General features: G+C 41.3%; 1 protein-coding gene across 1 annotated transcript in view; it reads right to left on the bottom strand.

Annotated features, from left to right (window-relative positions):
• Positions 1-892: 892 nt before the first annotated feature.
• The window catches only part of tspan7 (tetraspanin 7), a 127396-nt gene continuing 107309 nt past the window's right edge, over positions 893-20979 (bottom strand). Inside the window, exons 4-8 of the mRNA XM_068040641.1 lie at positions 16737-16832; positions 13153-13308; positions 7510-7593; positions 3492-3585; positions 893-1826 (exon numbers count right to left, since the gene is read on the bottom strand). Coding sequence (XP_067896742.1) covers positions 3517-3585; positions 7510-7593; positions 13153-13308; positions 16737-16832 — 405 coding nt within the window. The 3' untranslated portion in view covers positions 893-1826; positions 3492-3516. The remainder of the gene's footprint in view (positions 1827-3491; positions 3586-7509; positions 7594-13152; positions 13309-16736; positions 16833-20979) is intronic.

Raw genomic sequence — 20979 nt, 5'->3', positions numbered from 1 at the left:
TATTACAAATAGATATAAAGAAGATTTCAAAAACAAAAATATACAATTTGCATTGTTCTTGGAATAAATTATACAGAAATAGAAAGAACTCATGCTTTCAAAGGTAGTTCAGCTAACAAAAGGACTAATAGAGAAGCTAATATTTTTATCAAGCTTTAACAAGGTGAGAAATCTTAAGAAATCCAAATTTGTAGCTATCCTACAGATTTATACTATCCCACAATTCCTCAGTATAGTTGAGCAGCATCTTGTCTGAACTTCAACAACTAGCTTGTTTGAGTAGAAAGCTGGCAATCCTCCTAAAAGTTAAGGAGGTGCTTCATCATCTAAAATATAAACAACAGGAAGAGTCCTATCATTCTCTATTAGGTCCAGGTCATACTGATATTAAAAGTAATAAAAACTTGCCATGGAAACTGGTGTTGCTAAATAAATGGAAGATGCTAGCATTCTCAGTGGTAACAAAAGTCAGGCTTAGCAGCTCCGAAGCACAATACAAAAACTGACATAACGTTACCCCCAGAAATGAAAGTGAACATTCAACAATTCTCTAACAAAATCCTCCAAATTAATAATTATCCAATCAAGGCTTTGACATGAACGTTTCAGATCAAACTGGCTCCACAATATCACCATTTTAATTAATGGCCACATATTCCATTGTATTGAATTAGGAATTAAGGTTTTAAGGCAGTATCATTCTTTCGGAAGACATCTTGCATTTGTACAATTTGGGCAAGTGCATAGTGCAATATCCATATATAGTGATAGCTTTTAGAAGAGGATAAGCAAATTAAACCTGTAGATTGTTGTGCAGGAAAAATTGTAATTTTAAAGTGTTATGACACATACATCACAGCATGGTAACCCAAAGAAAGAAACTTGGAAACAATTGTAATTAACAGTATTTATTAATACAGATTTTACATAAGCTCACAATGTCGCAGTCATGTCGCATGCTCGCTGATGGCAGTTTTAAAATGCATTAATTTCAACTACAAATGTTCTTTTGACCTGCTGAACATAGACCCATCTTGTTAAATCAATTGCTACATAAGGCAATGAAGAAAGTGGAAATTTAAAAGCTGATTAACAGCCTACTACATACATTACAGTGTGAATGTTGACACACAAATATTTAAAACCGAAGCAATATTATTTACTATGTTCACATAACAAACAGTACAATTAAAACTACATTTTACACAGGACAGGATGCTACATTTAGTGGCATAAGCGGCAATGTTTAATGACACTATAATTAAAAAACTTGAATTGTAGTTCAGGTTCAGGGAAAATACTATTCCTTTTCCCTTCAAGCACTACATTACTATTGTACTTTTTATTTTTTCCCCAACTAATTCACTTTTTTCATTTTTAAGCACATTTGGCAGAATAATAGTAGTGTATGAAACAAATCAAAAACTAGAATATCTATATTAAATAGTCATCAATACTTATCACTATAAATAAAAGATGTAAGAAATTCCAGTGACACTGCTAAACAGCCTCTACCCCCTCCCCCCCCCCCCCAAAAAAAACCTCATACATTACTACATGCAGAGCCACATCAACGCAATTATGGTATCTGTTGTAACAAGGTATGAAACCCATTAAATTGACCAAGTAGAGAAACTACTGCAGTCATCAGCATCTGAAAAGCCTTGATGTTCAATATGAAAAGAAGCTACCCCTGTATTGCACAACTGTATGACAAGAAATGGTTCACTACAAATAACAGAAAGGGTATCGTGTTTGGATTCCTAGGAAGTTCGCCTGGTCTTCTACAAATCCTACATTAGAAACTGCCCAATTAGATCATGTCCCTGTAAAAGAAAACAAACTTTAACAAAATTGTCGAAGAGAATTTTTTTTAAAGAGACTATTCATATGAATACATTGGTAATTATTGTTAATGTTCCCTCCCTTACGTTCTTTCCTTATCCATACTTTAATGAAGCCAGTATAGAGTTTAATGAACAGGAATGGCACTCTGATATTTCACTCAGTGTATCATTTATCTCGTGAATCCGGACAGTGAATGCCAACTAACTATTTCATCACAGAGACCATCACACCAAACCCAATCCTGTCCCCACCTAACTTCCAGGAGCTCTGAACAATCTTCCCTATTTGTAAATCAGAGACACTAAATTCCAACTAAAATTGGAAACACGGCATAAACCAAGGATAAAATTTGGGAATTTCTTGGTCTTTATGGCTCAGTACCACACATATGGTGCATCATTATCAGGCTGCACCCCCCACCTCCACAATTTCTAAGAAAAATCGGGGTACGGCAACAACAGTTGTTCCACCATATCTCAGAACTGCTGGAGAAGACAGAAACAGAGTTAATGGGCTTGATCTTGTTCTCCCCTGATGGCGGGTTTTGTGGTTGGGGGGGGGGGGGGGAACCAGAGAATTAGAGCGGCAGTGGCTGCCATGGAACCCGATGCCGGGATTACCGGTTCCGATTCTCCTGGAGGCGGGATAGGCCAATGGCAGCCTTCCCACCCAGAGGCCAATTAAGGGCCTCTTCCTGCCGTCGCTGGGATCTTACCAGCAGTTGGGGGAGGGGGGGGGCTCTGCCACGCAGGCTGGATGCCTTGGTAAAGGAGGCGCCGTCCCTGTGGGCTTGGGGGGGCCCTCCATCATGGGCAATTTGTGGCCCACAGAGGACCCCCACTGGGAACAAATGTACCCCCCGGGACCCCCTCCCCCTGGACCGAATGGCCACCTCCCCACACCTCATCGCTGGGGCCTTCCGGACTGGTTCCGGTGATCCTGCCTTACTTATCTGATGTCTGGGGTTCCAGCGCTGGGCCTGGGTCTGAGGTCTCTGCAGTACCAGCCGTGGCCACTGCTGCCAGTGGCACTACCGACACAGCTGAGCTGCTGGCCCTGAACTTGACCAGCAGCTCTTGGGGGTGGAAACCCTGTCACATTTAAGTGTTTAAATGGATGGGGATCCCGTCTCCTTAAACTTTGACCATAAAAACCAGAGGATTGCTCTGGGGAACAGACAAAACGCAGATGTGAGGTTCCCCCCGACTTTCTGGACCATGCCGGGAGCCCCGCCTCCTGCATAAAATCCAGCCCCATCTTTCAGGTCTGTGACCTTTCATCAGAACACTTTCTGTTTTCATTTCAGATTTCCAGCATCTGTAGTACTTTGCTCTTATTTAAACACTGCCAGCAGGAGAAGCTATTTTAAAGGAGTTGGTCCAGAAAATCCATATTCATCCTTTCTTCCTCCTCCAATCTCAATAAAAGTATACAAATGAATTTACTAAAATGAGGAACACATTTTTGTCTTTGAGACAGCCCTAGATCTGAAATGCATGATTCTCTTTCGGTTAGCCATCAAATGCTCAACCATAAACAATCAATCAATTCAGAAACCATTTTCTAACATCTTTCCTGCATAAATCTGCTGAAAATTGAGTTTGTTTTGTATACTGTGGAAAGTAGAAAATAATTATACTCACAAGGAGAACCTTCGTCTTCCATGCATTACACCATTTCATACTGGTTTGCAGTGATGAATCTGGACAAACAGCAGGCCAACAACATTCCAATTAACTGCAAAAGTCAAAAATTCTTTTTAGTTTGGCACATTTTTATGACAAAAGTGATAAAATTCACAGTTGGGGAATGAACAGCATTTCAACTTGTGTGCAGTGTCCATGTTAAGCACAGCCAGGTCAAATGTAGCAGGCTCTATTTTCATACAATCATAGAATGGTTAGAGCACAGAAGGAGGCCACGGCCTGTCATGTCTGTGCTGGCTCTCAACAACTCACCTAGTCCCACTGTCCCACCTTTTCCTCATAGCCTTGCAAATGTTTTCTTTTCAGATAATTATTCAATTCCCTTTTGAAGGTCTTGACTGAAACTGCCTCCACCACACTCTCAGGCAGTGCATTCCAGATCCTAACCACTCACTGTGTAAAAGGTTTTCCCCCATGTCACTGTTGCTTCTTTTGCCATTCACCTTAAATCAGTGTCCTCTGGTTCTGGATCCTTCTGACAATTGGAACAATTTCTCTCTATCTACTCTGTCCAGAACCTTTATGATTTTGAACACTTCTAGCAATTTTCCTCTTAATTTTCTCTTCTCCAAGGAGAACAGCCCCAGCTTCTCCAAACTGTCTACATAACTGAAGTTCCTCATCCCTGGAACTATTCTTGTGAATCTTTTCTGTACCTTCTATAATTCTCTTCTTCTTCTTCTTTGGCCTCCTTGTCTCGAGAGACAATGGGTAAGCGCCTGGAGGTGGTCAGTGATTTGTGAAGCAACGCCTGGAGTGGCTATAAAGGCCAATTCTAGAGTGACAGACTCTTCCACAGGTGCTAAAGATAAAATTGGTTGTCGGGGCTGTTACACAGTTGGCTCTCCCCTTGCGCTTCTGTCTTTTTTCCTGCCAACTGCTAAGTCTCTTTGACTCGCCACACTTTAGCCCCGCCTTTATGGCTGCCCGCCAGCTCTGGCGATCACTGGCAACTGACTCCCACGACTTGTGATCAATGTCACAGAACTTCATGTCGCGTTTGCAGACATCTTTAAAGCGGAGACATGGACGGCCAGTGGGTCTGATACCAGTGATGAGCTCGCTGTACAATGTGTTCTTGGGGATCCTGCCATCTTCCATGCGGCCTACATGGCCAAGCCATCTCATTAGGGTGTATATGCTGGGGATGTTGGCCACCTCGAGGATTTCTGTGTTGGAGATACGATCCTGCCACCTGATGTCTTTACATCCTTCCTAAAGTGTGGTGTCCAGAAGTGGACGTAATACTCTAGCTGAGGCTGAACCAATGTTTTATACAGGTTTATCATAACGTTCTTGTTTTTGTACTCTATACCGCTATTTATAATGATCAGGGTCCTGTATACTTCATTAACTGCTTTCTCAACCTGCCCTTCCACCTTCAGTGATTTGTGCACATATATCCCCAGGTCCCTCAGCTCCTGCATCCCCTTTAGAATTGTACCCTTTAATTTATATTGCCTTTCCTTGTTCTTCCTACCAAAATGAATCACTTCGCACTTCTCTGCATTAAATTTCAGCAGCCACTTGTTTGCCCATTCCACCATCCTGTCTATGTCCTCTTGAATTTTATCACTATCCTCCTTACAGTTTACAATATTTCTAAGTTTTGTGTCATTTGCACATTTTGAAATTGTGCCCTGTGCACTCAAGTCATCAATATATGTCAAGAAAAGCAGGGATCCTAACGCCGAGCTCTGGGGAACTGCATTATATACCTCTTCCAGTCCGAAAAACAGTTCATAACTACTCTCTGTTTCCTGTCACTTACCAATTTCATATCCATGCTGCCACTGTCCCTTGTATTCCATGTGCTCTAACTTTGCTGACAAGCCTGTTATGTTGCACTTTATCAAATGCCTTTTGAAAGTCCATGTACACCACACCAACTGCATTACCCTCATCAACCCTCTCTGTAACCTCATCAAAACCTCAAGTAATTTAGTTAAACACCATTTGCCCTTAACAAATCTGTGCTAGCTTTCTTTAATTAATACATATTTGTCCAAGTGACTGTTAATGTTGTCCTGAATTATCGCTTCTAAAAGCTTTCCCACCACCAAGGTTAAACTGACTGGTCTGTAGTTTTTGGAATCATGGCCCATATAGTGAGAATGGGTAAGCCCAATAACATTTTTAGAAGTGTCCACCTCGCTCCCTTCCCACATACCACTTCACCCACCCACCCTGGGAGAAGGGCACGACTAAAACAAAGCAGGTGACCAAGACAACTAAAAGTGTCTGCAAATTTTATTACCATCATTAGAAATGATGGAGAAGGATCATATTACCAGCCATGTTGACTACCAGCAGGAGGCTGAGGACAATAAGGATGGATAATGCAGTGTGGTTCCAATCACAGAGGATATCAGAAGCATAGGGTCAGAAAAGATAATTGAGTGATCAGGAGTTGGGTGTGCAGGGGACCAATGGAACATGAGTTGAGTTTTTTTGAAGAGATGATATTGAAAATGGGAGGTGGGGAGATGGGAAGAGAAACTATAGAGGAATAGGGGATCAGATGTAGGGTGAGTGGGGCCTGGTGAGTGATACAAGATGGAGTGGGGTGGGGGGGGGGGGGTGAGAGGAAGCGGAGATGCAGACAGATGTTTAAATGGTCTCAAACTTAAAGACAAAAATACATTGGCTCTTCACACTTGTTGGAGGCACGGATGGAGGGGGCAGTGAAAGAGCTTTAAGGAGGTAGTTTCTCATGGAGAAAGCCTAAATGGAGTAATAGGCATATTTGGCTGAGGAGTGCGAGGCAAGGTAAAACTTAACATGGTGGAGATAGTCTGGCAATGAATAGATCAATCACGTCAAACTTAAGGGAATGATGATAGGAATTGTACTGGAAAAAAGGAATTGAATGAAATACAGTTAGTAATTTGGTGGGAACAAGGAACAGAAGAAGTAAATATGTCAGGGGAAAGGGGTGGGGTGTTGACTGTAATAAAGGTTAGTCTGAATCTTAACAAAAGATTAGGCTGAACTTAGGTGATGTGATGTCCCAGTATGCCTTAGGTAAGAACCTGTAACATAGTGGTTTACTTCAGGAGGCCTTTGACAAAGTATCACACAGGAGACTGTTGGAGAAGATTAAAGGGTATGGAATTAGGGGGAGAGCAGCAAATTGGTCTAAAAGCTGGTCAGAAGGGAGCTTAAAGAACAGTAGGAGATGAGGACAGATTCTCAGAGCATCTAGAAGTAGGTAATCCTACCAGATTTTATATTGGGATCACTTCTGCTCATCGTGTGTATATCAATGATTTGGATATTGGGTTAGAGAAAGTGACATCCAAATTTGCAGACAGAACTAAATTAGGGGGCATAGTAAATCATTCTGAGGATCAAAATAAGTTCCAATGGGATATTGATAAGATGGTGGATTGGGCAAAAAAGTGGCAGGTGGAATTCAATGCGAAATCAATAAATGTGCGATGGTACGTTTTGGTTAAAAAAAAGTATATTTGGAATGGAAGAAGCCTCGATAATGTGGAAAATCAGAGGGATTTGGGGGTTCAGGTTCCAAAGACATTGAAAGCAGCATGTCAAACCATAAAAAAGCTAATGGAATACTCAATTTTATGGCAAGGGGTGATTAAAAGCAATGTTTAAAATTATGAAAGATAGAAATGACTATTTTCAGTGATTGATATATCGATGTCATCTCATTCTAGACATAAGATTAAATGTGTGAAATTTAGGACAGAGAACAAAAGAAACTTTTTTAACACATGTGAGGCTGTGCAAAGCACTATGGAGTTAGTGATTGAAACAAAGTCCATGTCAACATTTAAGAAAAGGCTAGATAGGAGGTTGAAGGATAGTGGATAAAGAGATATTGGAACAGGGCTAGAACATAATTAATTTAACTGCAGTTATAAGGGGTAAAATAATGACTTTGCTTTCCTGAAACATGCCAGAGTTTCCAATATGGATCCAATGTTTGTACCTGTAGGAAGGCAATTCCAAATGCAACACCTGCAATAATTCCCATGTTTGTCTCCATGAAGCTGGTCACCAACTCGTAGCAGCCCTATAAATCAAATAAATGAACAAGTAAATTATATATTTAATCCTTATTAAAATATATTTATTCAGTCCTACTTGTGTATAATTACATGAACTAATTGAATTCTGACCATCTTTTTCATTTACGTGATTTTTCTTTCCTTTCAATTTTCTCCCCTTCAGATATTGTCACTTTGTGGAAGATGGTTCCATAGATGCCAGCAGCTGTCTTATACCTTGAAAAAGTGGTCATTCTTCACATGAGTCTCGATAGTGAGTACCACCAGACTGTAGAAGGTAGTTTGTACCCAACCTTGTTAACGCCGAACATTTTCCTCAACTTGGCAAAAGGGCTCTGAGGTCAATTGTACTGCTCCAACAGCTATGCAAGCTGAGATCAGCTTACGTTGCACACACCTGAGATTGGAGCAGTACCTTCTGGTTTGTGTACACTAGAATGCACCTTTACCCACCAGACTATTGAGGGAACTATGACCATTTGCAGTCCAATACACTTTCGGCAAAGTGATCTTGAAGCCAGGAATGTGAATAGACTCTTAATTTTCTAAAATGAAAAAAAAACACTTCCTACCATTTTCTTTTCTTTGTTAATCATCAGATTTTATCTAACCAAAGGCTTTATGGGTAATGTACTGCTGAGTCATTGTGAATAACAATTTGTAACTGGCCACCAGCAGGGGTAGAAGAGCAGCCTAGGTGACTCTGCCTCCATTTTCCATCCCTACCTGCAAATGGGGAAGCATCTGGCATATGCACTATATTTGTCCACAGCAGGACAGATGGAGAGGCAGAACTCAGCAAGTGGAGGGGTTGATGTACAAGGGTGGAACTGTACTCCATCATTTTATTACACTACATGATGCACTGTGCCACAGAACCAACATTCTGATAAGCAGTTTTATTTGAATGTGTTGTAATAATTTGTAACAGTTACTAATGTCAATAATATGTAATAAGCAGCATTAAATTTCTTAACTGAGTCCCTTGACTCATCCTAATGATTATTAGTAGTACATTAATTATAAAATTTGACTTCAAAATTGAGAAGAATTAATTGAACAGTAGGAATATATTTGCATGTACATAGTTGTGCAGAACTGAAAATAGACCTGACATTTTCATGTCCTGACCTGTAAATGTTCCTTTCAGATCATTATTTACCAGGTACACGATAGGATAAATTTTCGGATACCATCAGCAGCTAGCACATATTGGTTAATTGTAGGAGCATCCCATGTTGAAGAAAGGACTCAGCCTTCAGCACAGAACAAAAGAAATCCCTCACTCTTGGCTGAATTTCATTTTTGTAAAGACAGAAATAAGTACTGTAATGGCACTCCAATAGACTATGTCATTGTTTACCCTCGTTATAATTGCAGCCAGTGGTCCTTAGGGGATAGAGGACATTAACAGGTACTATCACAAAAGGTAGGAGGAAGGTAAAAAATTGATACCAGTTAGCAACCAACTACAATGTTATCAGTAGATGCCTAACAGCTAATTTGCTGGCCGTCTGCTTTCTTGGCTGGGGTATACAAGAGATGTAAATTTTATTTTAGAGAACACAAAAAGAATAGCTACAATACAACAGTGCAATGTCTCATCACAGTGCTCCAGTAACTGCTGACTGTGCAAATAAGTCTCAACGTTCAGCGACTCTATAGTTCATTGACCAACAAATCTTAAGTGGAACATTTTATTCCAAATGGAACTATTAGAGAAAGTATTTATTTCCATATAGTCCTTGACAATCTGAGGCCGTAAATTTTGGCAAAAAAAGAAAAAAAATCCACTTTGACAGGTGGAATTCTGGATGATGTGGAAGAGCACAGGTATCTGGGGCTTTAGGTTCACAAGACCATAGAAACAGCACCTCAGGTGGATAAAGTGATTAAAAATCAAATGGAATCCTGAGTTTTATGGCAAGAGGCATAAAATATAAAAGTGCAGACATAATAGTGAATTTATATAAAACTTTAGTAAGACCACAGTTGGAGTACTGTGTGCAGTTTGGGCTGCATACTAGGAAAGATGGTGAGGTATAGAGAGGGTACATTGCAGATTCAGTAGGATGTTGCTTGGTATGAGGAAATAAAAATAGAAGCAAAAACTTGTAAAATTATGACTGCTGTTGTTAGGGCAGAGAAGACTGAGGAGTGATCTGTTAGTGGTTTTTAAAATTCTGAAGAGATGGGACACAATACATGAGCTCTTTGCACATGATATTAGAGGTGAAGATGGAGGAGGAGGGGAAATAGCTTTGAGGGGATGGTTTGTCATGGAGAAAAGAAGCCCTCAAAGCTATTTTCTCTCCTCTTCCATCTTCACCTCTATTATCAAGTGCAAAGAGCTCATGTATTGTGTCCCTTCTCTTCAGAATTTTAAACAGAATTTTCTTTGCCTTCCAGGATGACTGTGGAGTAACAGGACGATTTGTCTGATGAAAATGAGGCATAATAATGCTTGACGTGGCCAAGTGAAATCTGGCCATGAATGACTGGACTACTTTTGCTTCAGACATTTCAGTTTGTGGCCTGTTGACTTAAGGTTACATTGACGGGACTGTACTGGAAGCTACAGCAAGGGCAGATGAGTGATTTGATGAAATGAAAGTAGAAATGATCAAGCAGTTAAGCAGGTCAACAACAGCAGAGGTATTAAAATGGGTGAAATGCAGATAAAAGAGAGTTGGGAAATTGAGACATTTAGTGAGGGAGCTGGCAGAAGTTTTATCCAGGGATAGACAGCGATGGTAATGGGTTGGGGTAAGTAGGAGGATGTAGGAAGTAAGTGTGGCAAGAAAGTAGTCAGAGATAGTCTTGTTAATGATCAAGTTCTCAAGAGTAGAGATGACAAGAACAAGGAGGTGGCTGTGGATGGGAAAGTTTAACTGAAGAATGGGATTGAGCCAGAACAGGAGGGCCGAGACATTTGAAGAGAGGATACTAGGGAGTAGGCTTAAATCTGCAAAGATGAGTTGCTTTGACCAGAGGCGAAGGGCAAAGAGAAAGCGGCTATTTCGCTAAGGAATTGGACGTGGGGCTTGGGAGGACTGTACATGGCAAGGATCTTAACTGAGAGCTAGAAGACATGAAAGAAGAAGATGGTAGCAGAACAGAAGTAAAAGCCAAGATGGGACTCTGGGATTCTGTCACTCAAACTGCCCTGCCTCTTCCTCGACTCCAGTAATACTTTCTCCACACTTTTCCATTCACAATGAAATAAGGAATGGGGAGAGTCTTGTTCATGTGGAACTGAATAGTCTCAACAGCAATGCAGTTTGGAACTATGATTGATAGCCAAAAGACTTGCAGGTTGATAGGTAAATTGGCCATTATAAATTGTCACGAGTATAGGTAGGTGGTAGGGAAATATAGGGACAGGTGGGGATGTTTGGTAGGAATATGGGATTAGTGTAGGATTAGTATAAATGGGTGGTTGATGGTCGGCACAGACTCGGTGGGCCGAAGGGCCTGTTTCAGTGCTGTATCTCTAATCTAATCTAAATCTAATCAGCTGACAGGTGATGGGAGCAGTAGAAGAGGTAACATGGATGGGAGGAAGTTAAACCACCCCCCCCCCCCCCCCACTCCCAGCAGAGAACTGGATTACATGGTCACCAGGAGTGGAGGAAGAGGATGCTTGGGTTGGCTGTGATTTTTTTCCACGATGTACATGGCAGAGAACATCCAGGATGACTGGGATTAATTGAAGTCTGCAACAGCAACCAATATTTGCACTTGAAAGGACATGAAGGAGACCTTCGATCAAAATGCATGTCAAAGAGTTAAATATGGGAAGGAAGGTTCTGAAGGTAACAGCCGATAGAAGAAAGGTAACCACGACAATAGTTGAGGGCTTGTCTTGTGAGGGAAGCTACTGGGCGAGAGACAACAGTGGAGAAATGTCCAGGTTGGCAGCCAGCAGAAGAGTGACAGTTCAGCTTGAAGCCAATGATGGGTAAAGTCTAGTCCAGAAACTACCAGTGGAGAAAAGTCCAAATCAGCAGCCAGACTGGTATTTGATTCAGAAGTCAGTAGAGGAGTTGTGAATGATCCAGAAGTTGATCATGGTATATTTAACAAATTAATCTTTTGAAGTGAGAAGGAAACAGTAATGGTGCATATCTATTATGAGAAGGCAAGGGTATACAGAGTATCATTTTCATTTTCCCTGTTAAGACTACATTAAATACTTATTACATTAATTCAGGTGGAGATATATATTTCAAAAGCTGAGTAGGAATTTGGTAGTCAATGGGTTAATAAAAATTTAACAGTGTATCAAAAATCTTTCAGTGAAATTGAGATTAATGAAAAATATCAGGATACAGATGGTCAAAATGTAAAACTGATTTCCTACCAATTCCAGGATCATCAACATTGCAGAATCAATAGGGACCTCGTGATTTTTTAAGCAAAAGTTCTCAGAAATATTGGTTGGAAAAGTAAAATAACAGAAGTTAGCACCTGTTCTTCATGGCAGTGGTGGGGTGGGGGGCACTGGTGGGGGAGGGCATGGTGGTGTGTGGCATAAGAAACAGCACACATATCATAGCAGAAGATAGGTCTATTGAATCAAGTGGTGATTATTCCATTTCAACTTGGCTTATTAATACAATGCTCACCTCTGAGTCAGAAGATTGTATATTCAAGCACCACTAATGGACTCAGAGCTCACTACAGAGACTGTAGTTTGGAGATTAAAAATGGGCAAAATAAAAAAAGACAAATATAGCAAAGAAATATAGTATATTGCACAAGTCAAGTTGTGTAAGGTTTCCTTCTCATTAGACGTTACATTCTCTCCCCATGTTTCCCACGTTCTATTGCACAACCAATAAAATCTCCTTGCTTTAAGTCTCCCCATACTCAGCACCAGTTCCCTGACTGTAATATTGAGGCAGTGATGTATTATCAGAAATGCTAACTTTCAGATAATCAGACAGATCTTTCTGTTGTAGTGTTTGGTTATAAAGGATTGTCTTTGCATGCTGGATGCAGAAAAAATGGGTGGGCAGGATCATCCGTATATATTTTAAATATTAAAATTAAGAGGCAGGGAAAAAAAATCAAGCTGGCTGTCCACCTGACATTCCTCTGTGCCCTGCCCATTGTGCCCAAGTAACTTAACAGAAAAGCTGACTTGAAATGTTTAACCTAGGTCCTATCCGCCTGCTCAGGTGGATGTGATGTTTAAATTCATAGTTCAGGAGCTGCAGGGAATTCTCCCAGTATCTTAACCTTCTTTGCTCATACAACCACCACCAAAACAGATTAATTAGTCTTCAGTAATTTTTTTTTTTAATAGTGTGTGTAGTTTGGCCATTGTGTTTGGCTGCATAACAACAGTGAGGCACTTCAAAAGTTCTTCATTGGTTGTAAAGTGATTTGGGGTATCCCAAGGTGATTGAGCACAATATAGTTAGAAGTTCTTTCTTTACTACTTTTCACATTATTCGCAAATTCAAAAATAAAGGTGAATTACGTACAAAATCTAAATTACTGCTGTAGTAATAGGGCCAGGTTCCCTACACATTTTTATAAACTGGCATGGCTTATACCTGATGGTAGACTTTAGTGGCAGCAATAGTCATGTTCCGTAAATCCTCCGGGTTACAGTCACTGCTGTTTATACAGCAACTCCGAGGAAAGCCATGTTCAGGCCAGTAGATGCTGGTGCTCCAGTTTGTATAGTTCTGCACACCACAGCAGCGCAGCTGCAAAAAAAGACATTGGATTTGTATAGGTTTGTCATTGCTGAGAGAAAGAAATAGAGAAAGAAAGACAATCAAAAAGATAAAGAGAAAAGCGGGAGAAAAGATAAGGAAAAAGAAATTAAGAAAAACTAGATACACAAAACACCAAACTTAATGTTTACCATGGTTTTAAATAAGTAGAGACAGGGATATTTCCATCAGCAGTAAAGTGTTGACGGTCACCATTGACCTCAAAATCTAGTAGCGATCTCTGTGGCCTAGATTTCATCTTTCCCATTGTCAATTTGATTCTAGCGTCAACTATAGGGGATGTCTAGCAGCCTAGCAACAGTGATGTCATCAAGCAGACTAAGCAACCAATCACATTGAAGAATTTGCAAAGATAGCAAACCAGGAAGTAAAATGCACTGATTATCCTTCACTTTTTAATCATTTTACAGACAGCAAATTAAAGATTGGAACAGACAGATGGGAATAAGGTAGAAGCCAAAGTATCATAACAAACTTCAAAATAAAAACGTTAGATTAAAAACCTATGGAATTTTTATCATAAAGAGGAGATTTGACATTCCACGAATATTGAATTCATTTTTCAAGGCTGGAGAGGTTGTTCAGCAGTAATTATGAACTTAGTACGCCGTTAAAAACCCAGTTGCAACGCATAACTTTTCAAGGCTTTTTACAGCAAGACTAATAGCGTAAAAGTGAAAGTTCATCTCAATTCAAGTGATTTCACAAGATTTCTGTGGGTATTTCAGCAGCGTACTCTGAGAGGAATAAGGAATCACTCAGAGCAACTTCTAGATTTCCACATTTAACTGCATATGTGTGGATGCCGGAAGTTGCTGTCAGTTTCACAGTGTAATGATGGCAAAAACTAAGAGTTTCACCGTCATGATGACCACAAAATCTGGGCGTCTTGATAGACAACTAACTCATTATACCACAGACTGGCAGATGTGAGCTTCAGGCATCCTCGGACCTCATCTATGTAAACGCAATCAAATCCTCAATCATTCAAAGTGAGAATTTGTTTAAAAGTATAGGTTGGGATTTCCCACTCTCCCTGGGCCACTTTTTCACAGAAATAGGGTGAGCAGAGGTTCTGCCATGTCACTGTCCATTCTTGGATCCTTCCAGTTTCCTGCCAAAAGTGATAGGTGATGTGATGTACAATTTGTTAGCTCATATATGGGCAGGCATATTGCAATGATAAGCAATTGATAGAAATACATCATCCAATGTATACTGTGTCATTTGTGCCCTAGAAATTCTGGATGTAAGGGACACCTGTTCATCTGCGGTATCCAGTGCAGCTGTGGGTAATCCAGATGCCATTTATATTTAATCGCCCAAAGAGCCTAAGTAATCAATCACTGAGTAAATGATTGCATAGGTTTATGTGCCAATCTGAAAACAGTTGACATTTTTTTCCAGCCATAGAGGCTGCCAGTAGCCCTATGTTGTATCAAGTCTCTGAAGCCTACCACATGCATTCTCTGCTCACACTCCAGGCAGACTCCCTGGCACAGATTGGGAAACGTGCCCATAAATGGTGAAAAGACCAGAAAAATCATCCAGAATCAGGAGCGCATCTTTGTAGAAGGTAGAGATCACACCATACCAAAGATATGCTCCAATTCTGCAAAAATGTAGGCCTTAATACTAACCCTTCCACAGTTGGAGAGGGTCGGGTGGGTGTGCTGCCACGAAAATCACAACAATCCCCATTAACAAGCTCTTAAACCAGCTTAATTGACCTTCATCATGGATCATGTGGGATTGTGGTGCTGCCCTCCCCCTGCCCTGGTGAAAATGGCTGGTGCCAGGAATGACACTGGGAAACCAAACCCCGCTTGCCTCTGTTCTTGTCCCCCGCGGGCCCCGACAATTCAGCCTTGAGTGTCCCACCATGGAGATGGTGGACACTTCATTAACACTCCTTGTAGGCCATAAGAAGCAGGTGTGCTCCCCCATGCCCATCACCAGCCCTTCAAGGGAGCCTTCAGTCTCCCATGTGGCTTCTCTCTTCCCCTGTCCTGATCGTAGACCTCCATCCCCCAGCTCCAATGTCCTCTCTTCATTCCCCCACCACACCCCAATGCGATGTCTGACCTTTCTGCCTCCCAACTGCCTGAAACTGTTCCTAAGAGTTCCTGGCTAGGGCCTCCTGCCGCTGGCTTTCCCCTTTAGTCACTGGCTACTTGCTCAGTTCTTCGGCTGCTTTTGGCATGCCCTGAACCCTTTCCTCCTTTCTGTATTATCGGAATCATAAACTCACAAGCATTGCTCTCCATGTTTAAGTGGCTCTGAAAAGTATCGCTCATTGTAAACATGAACTGCATTGTTAACATATCCACCTGATGATGACAGCTCTGGAAGTAAGTCTGACAGGAAGTGCTATAACATAGCTGTAACAACATTGACTTCATGCAGGGAATATATTTCACTCCTCAGTAAGGTGTCAATTCAGTTGAGTGAGAGATAGAACCACATTTGGAGGCTTCAGTTAACAGTAAGCATGCTGTATGCAATATTCTAGAATTTGAAAGCTGTACTAGGGGCAGGATTTAATTCACTCCTCGGGAGTGGGCTGAGAGGTGGGGGGGCGGGCCATTGAATTGGGAGGAAAGGTGGGGGGCTGAATTGCCTGGCCTTCCCGACTCCGCCCAATTAAGTTCAGGGTGGGGAAGGCTGAGGACAGCCTTCCTGCCTGGAGGCCAATTGAGGCCCTTAAGTGGCCTATTAATGGGCACATAAGGGTCTCACACCGCTGTCCCTGGCATCCAGTGAAGGGGATGCCTCCGCCACATGGGGAGGCTGCCCAGTAAAACCAGGCAGTCTTCCTGTGGGCAGGCAGGAGGGGGGCTCCTCCACGGGCAATCTGTGGCCCACAGAAGGCCCCCAGTGGAAGGCCGTTCCCATACCAACACCCCACACCCCCACTCTCAATGGCCACCCACCCATCCCCCTCGCCAGGGTCTGCCTGACTGGCCTGCTTCATTTACCTCATGTTCAGGCTCCAGTGCTGCTCATGGTGCCGGGCCTACCTGCAGTCCCAGTAGTGGCCACCACACCCAGTGGTGCTGCTGGGATTGTTGAGCTGCCACCCCTCCAATTGCCTGAATGTCATTAAATACAGCTGGGAGGGTCCCATGAGCGGCCGAGGCAGGGTTCCCCTAGACTTCCTGGCTTGGTGTTGGGACACCCGCTACCTGCACAAAATTCTGCCCTAGTGCTCAAAGGATATTTTGCAGGCGGGAAAGATTCTGTGTAGCTATGTCTGGTTAAGTTTTCAAATTTGGTTTCAGTATTTATAAGCTATGACATTTATTGCAGCCATTTTCCTTCTAATAATCCTCACCTAACCCAGTGGAAGAACATTAACTAATCTTGACACTGGTGTTATAAATGACTGATTTACTTACACTATTCTGTACATCATCCACTGCATGACTTTGCTCGTCTTTTCCATTGTAATTATGAACAGCATCTGTGTAAGTCTTGAAAAAGATATCCTTGATCTGCAGAAGAGCAAAATAACATTTATTATTTGAACAAAGAACAAAAGCTGCTACTAGTATTACTCAACAATCTGCACTTCTATAACACCTTTCACATTAAAAAATATTCCAAAGCACTTTACAGGTGGGTCAGAGGACTCAGAGTCATAAAGAGTCATCACGGCACAAAAGGAGGCCATTCGACCCATCACGTCCATGCTGGCTCTCTGCAGAGCAATACAATCAGTCCCATTCCCCCGCTCTATCCCCTGTAAGTTTATTTCCCTTAAGTGTCCATCTAATTTCTTTTTAAATTCATTCATCGTCTCTGCTTTCACCACCCTCGTAGGCAGCGACTTCCAGGTCATTACCACTTGATGTATAAAAAAGTTCTTCCTCGCAACCCCCCTGTATCTCTTGCCTAAAACCTTAAATCTGTGTCCCCTAGTCCTTGTCCCATCAGCTAATGGGAATAGCTTTTCTTTTTCTACCTTATCTAAACCTGTCATAATCTTGTACACCTCTATCAAATCACTCCTCAATGTTCTTTGCTCCAAGGAGAACAATCCCAGCTTCTCCAACCTAATTTTGTAGCTAAAACTTCTCATCCCTCGAACCATTCTGGTAAATTTCCTCTGCACCCTCTCAAGGACCCTCACATCCTTCCGAAAGCGTGGAGACCAGAACTGAACGCACTACTCTAGTTGTGGCCGATCCAGAGCTGGACTCAATGGACCGAATGGTCTCCTTCTGTGCTATAAATGACTCTATGACTTGTCTTCCCATTCTACGAGCCTTTCTATGTCCTGTTGCAATTGATTGGTATCTTCCTCACTGTCTGCCACACCTCCAAGTTTGGTATCATTGGCAAATTGTGAAATTTTATTCTGTATTCCAATACCAAAGTCATTTATGTATATCAAAAAAAAGCAGTGGGCCCAGTCTACCATCTTCCAGTCTGAAAATCAACCATTTACCACGACTCGCTGTTTTCTATCCTTAAGCCAATTTTTTTTAATCCAAGCTGACACTGACCTTCCGACTCCATGAGTCTCAATTTTGTTAACCAGCCTTTTATGTGGTACTTTGTCAAATGTTTTCTTAAAATCAATATAAACAAAATCCATTGCTTTCCCTACTTCCACCTTCTCTGCTACTTCATTAAAAAATATCAATTAGATTAGTCAAGCATGGTCTGCCATTTACAAATCCTTGCTGGCTCTCCCCAATTAACTCAAACCTCTGCAAGCACCTGTTGATTTTATTTTTCCCTGATTATTTTTTCCAGAACTTTACCCACCACAGATGTTAAACTGATAGGTCTGTAGTTACTAGGAATATCCTGACACGTTTCTTGACTAAGGGTGTCATATTTGCCTCTCTCCAATCCTCTGGCACCTCCCCAGTATCTAGGGAAGATTGGAAGATAATGACAAGCCCTTCCGTTATCTCCACTCCCACTTCTTTGAGAAAATTAGGATGCAAGCCATCTGGACCAGGTGACTTATCCACTCTAAGCATAGCCCACCTTTCCATGATATCCTGCCTATCAATTTTCACCTCATCTTCTACTGATACTTTTCGGCATCTTCTTCCTTAGTAACACCAATACAAAGTACTCATTAACTATTCTTTCCCTGCACCTCTAAGCATATATCACCGTTTTTGATTCCTAATAGGCCCCACCCTGCTTCTTACTACCTACTTACTACTTGCATGCCAGTAAAAGATTTTTGGGTTCCCTTTTATGTTAACTGCCATTCTATTCTCATTCTCTTTGCCAGTCATATTTTCCTCTTTACTTTCCCTCTCAACTTATTATATTTGGCCTAGTTCTCACTTGAAACTCAAACAGAAAGAGAGATTGTGAGATGTGACCTAAACCTAGTTAAAGAGGTTTTAAGAAGGATTTTGAAGATGGGCAGAGACAGTAAGACAGAAGAATTGAGGAAGAGAATTCCACAGTATATGTTGCTGAAGGCACTGCTGCTGATGGTAGAGTGGTGGTATGGGATGGGACAGGACCTCAATGTTGGAGGAATGGAGGGTGATAATGGTCTTTCATTAAGATTCCATTTATAGGCAATGGAAAAAAAATCTCAATTCTCAGACAGTGTTGTTATTTAATGACCAGATTGAATTTTATTTTAAAGTAGCTAAATATGTCTGTCATATTTTGCAATGTATATAACCGTTTTTGTACACTACAGGCCTAAAGGCTCATTCTCCTTTCCACCCCCATTTGTTGCTTACTTTCTATTTCAGGGCAGTATGAAGTGGATAGATAGGAAGCTCACTCCAGCACTGATGTTATGCCTATATTTTTACCTTTTAATGTTTGCCACTTTTCTGACATTTTTTTCAATGATTAATCAGCTACAAATGAATCTGTCCCTATACCTCCCCAGCCCCCCATTTAAATCACCTGTGTTTGAAATGCGCTGCTCTGCCCTTAGTTTTATGAAAAAGCATCTCGGTCTGCCTCACTGTTGAAATGCATTGAATAGTGTGAAGTTGCTGTATTTACATTGTCAGGCAAACCCTGCACCTGCCAAGTCTGAGGCACACATTATTTCGACACATGAATATTAAACTTAAAATTGCCAGACCCTGACTGGAAAGACATTTGAATAGTAACAGACAGTGTTGGGACAATGGGGACCCAGTCGTTGCTTCCCCAATACACAGAAGAACTGTGTACAGTTTGGTCCCCGTATTTAAGAAAGGATATACTGGCATTGGAGACAGTTCAAAAGAGATTCACTAGGCTGATTCCTGGGATGATGGGGTTGACTTATCAAGAACGGCTAAACAGTTAGGCATTTATTCATTAGAGTTTAGAAGAATGAGGGGTGATCTTATTGAAACGTACAAGATTCTGAGGGAGCTTGAAGGGTAGATGTTGAGAAGATGTTTCCACTAGTGGGGGAATCTCAAACTAGGGGACATAGATAGAGAATAAGGGGACACTTATTTAAAACTGAGATGCAAAGGCATTTCTTCTCTCAGAGGGTAGTGAATGTCTGGAATTCTCTACCCCAGACAGTTGTGGCGGCTAGATTACTGAAAGTATTTAAAGAGGAGGTAGATCAATTTTTGAAATATCGGGGAGTTGAGGTCTATGAGGAGCTGGCATGAAAGAGGAGTTGAGGTCTGGGGCAGATCAGCCATGATCTTATTGAATGGTGGGGCAGAATGGCCTACTCCTGCTCCTACTTCTTATTTCTTACGTTATGTAAGTGGTCAGACCAATTTTGGGTACATGACTGTTGGAGGTTTTGAATTTGAACTTCCAACAGAGGATTTGAACTGAGAAAGCCATGTGCTCCTGGAACTGAAGCAGAACCTCTCCAGTCTTGCCTGCCTCCATCTCTTCCCACAGAACTGAATCTTGTGAAAACACATGAAACTCAAAGAGAGAAAAGTCCTACGTGAACAAGGTTTAAGAAGAACAATGGGCCCCGATGAACTTCAAGACTACTTATAATCAAATGAGCTCGAAGCACAGTAAACAAGAAACTCTTCTGAAATGAAAACAAGAAATGCTGGAAATACTCAGCAGGTCTGGCAGCATTTGTGGAGAGAGAAGCAAAGTTAACGTTTCAGGTCAGTGATCCTTCATCAGAACAGAACTCTTCTGATATTGCCTCAAGTCCTTCTCTACTATATTTTCCTCTCCTCTTTTCTGTCCCTATTTGCATGTGTATATTGTGTGTGCATGCAAGCGTTGGTGCATCATATATCCTTAGGCATCAACTGTATTAGAGTTTAAGTCTAAGTTTTAATAAATTTCACTTTTCTCCTTTAAACCTGAGAAAACCTGGTGTGTTGGTTGCTTTGACTTATAATTGGAAAGCTGTGAACAAGGATTCACAAAAGGGGGAGCTCAAACACAGTGTGTTTAAAAATAAAACCTTGTTACAATAAGATCAGGTAAAGACAGTAGAAGACCCCTAGACACACTTCTCACCTGGTCTTAACAATATGGTAGATATGAGGTAACCTTGCCAGAGAAAGTCAAGTCATTTCAATAGCAAGTAGGCTTAGAGGAGATTTGATAGAGGTTTTTAAAATCATGCAGGGTTTAGATAGAGTAAATAAAGAGAATTGGTTTCCAGTGCCTGAAGAGTCGATAACTAGAAGGCACAGATTTAAGGTGATTGGCAGA

This window comes from Heterodontus francisci, chromosome 10, assembly GCF_036365525.1.
Source record: "Heterodontus francisci isolate sHetFra1 chromosome 10, sHetFra1.hap1, whole genome shotgun sequence".
Lineage (NCBI taxonomy): Eukaryota > Metazoa > Chordata > Chondrichthyes > Heterodontiformes > Heterodontidae > Heterodontus > Heterodontus francisci.
This window is presented reverse-complemented; position numbering and strand designations above follow the sequence as displayed.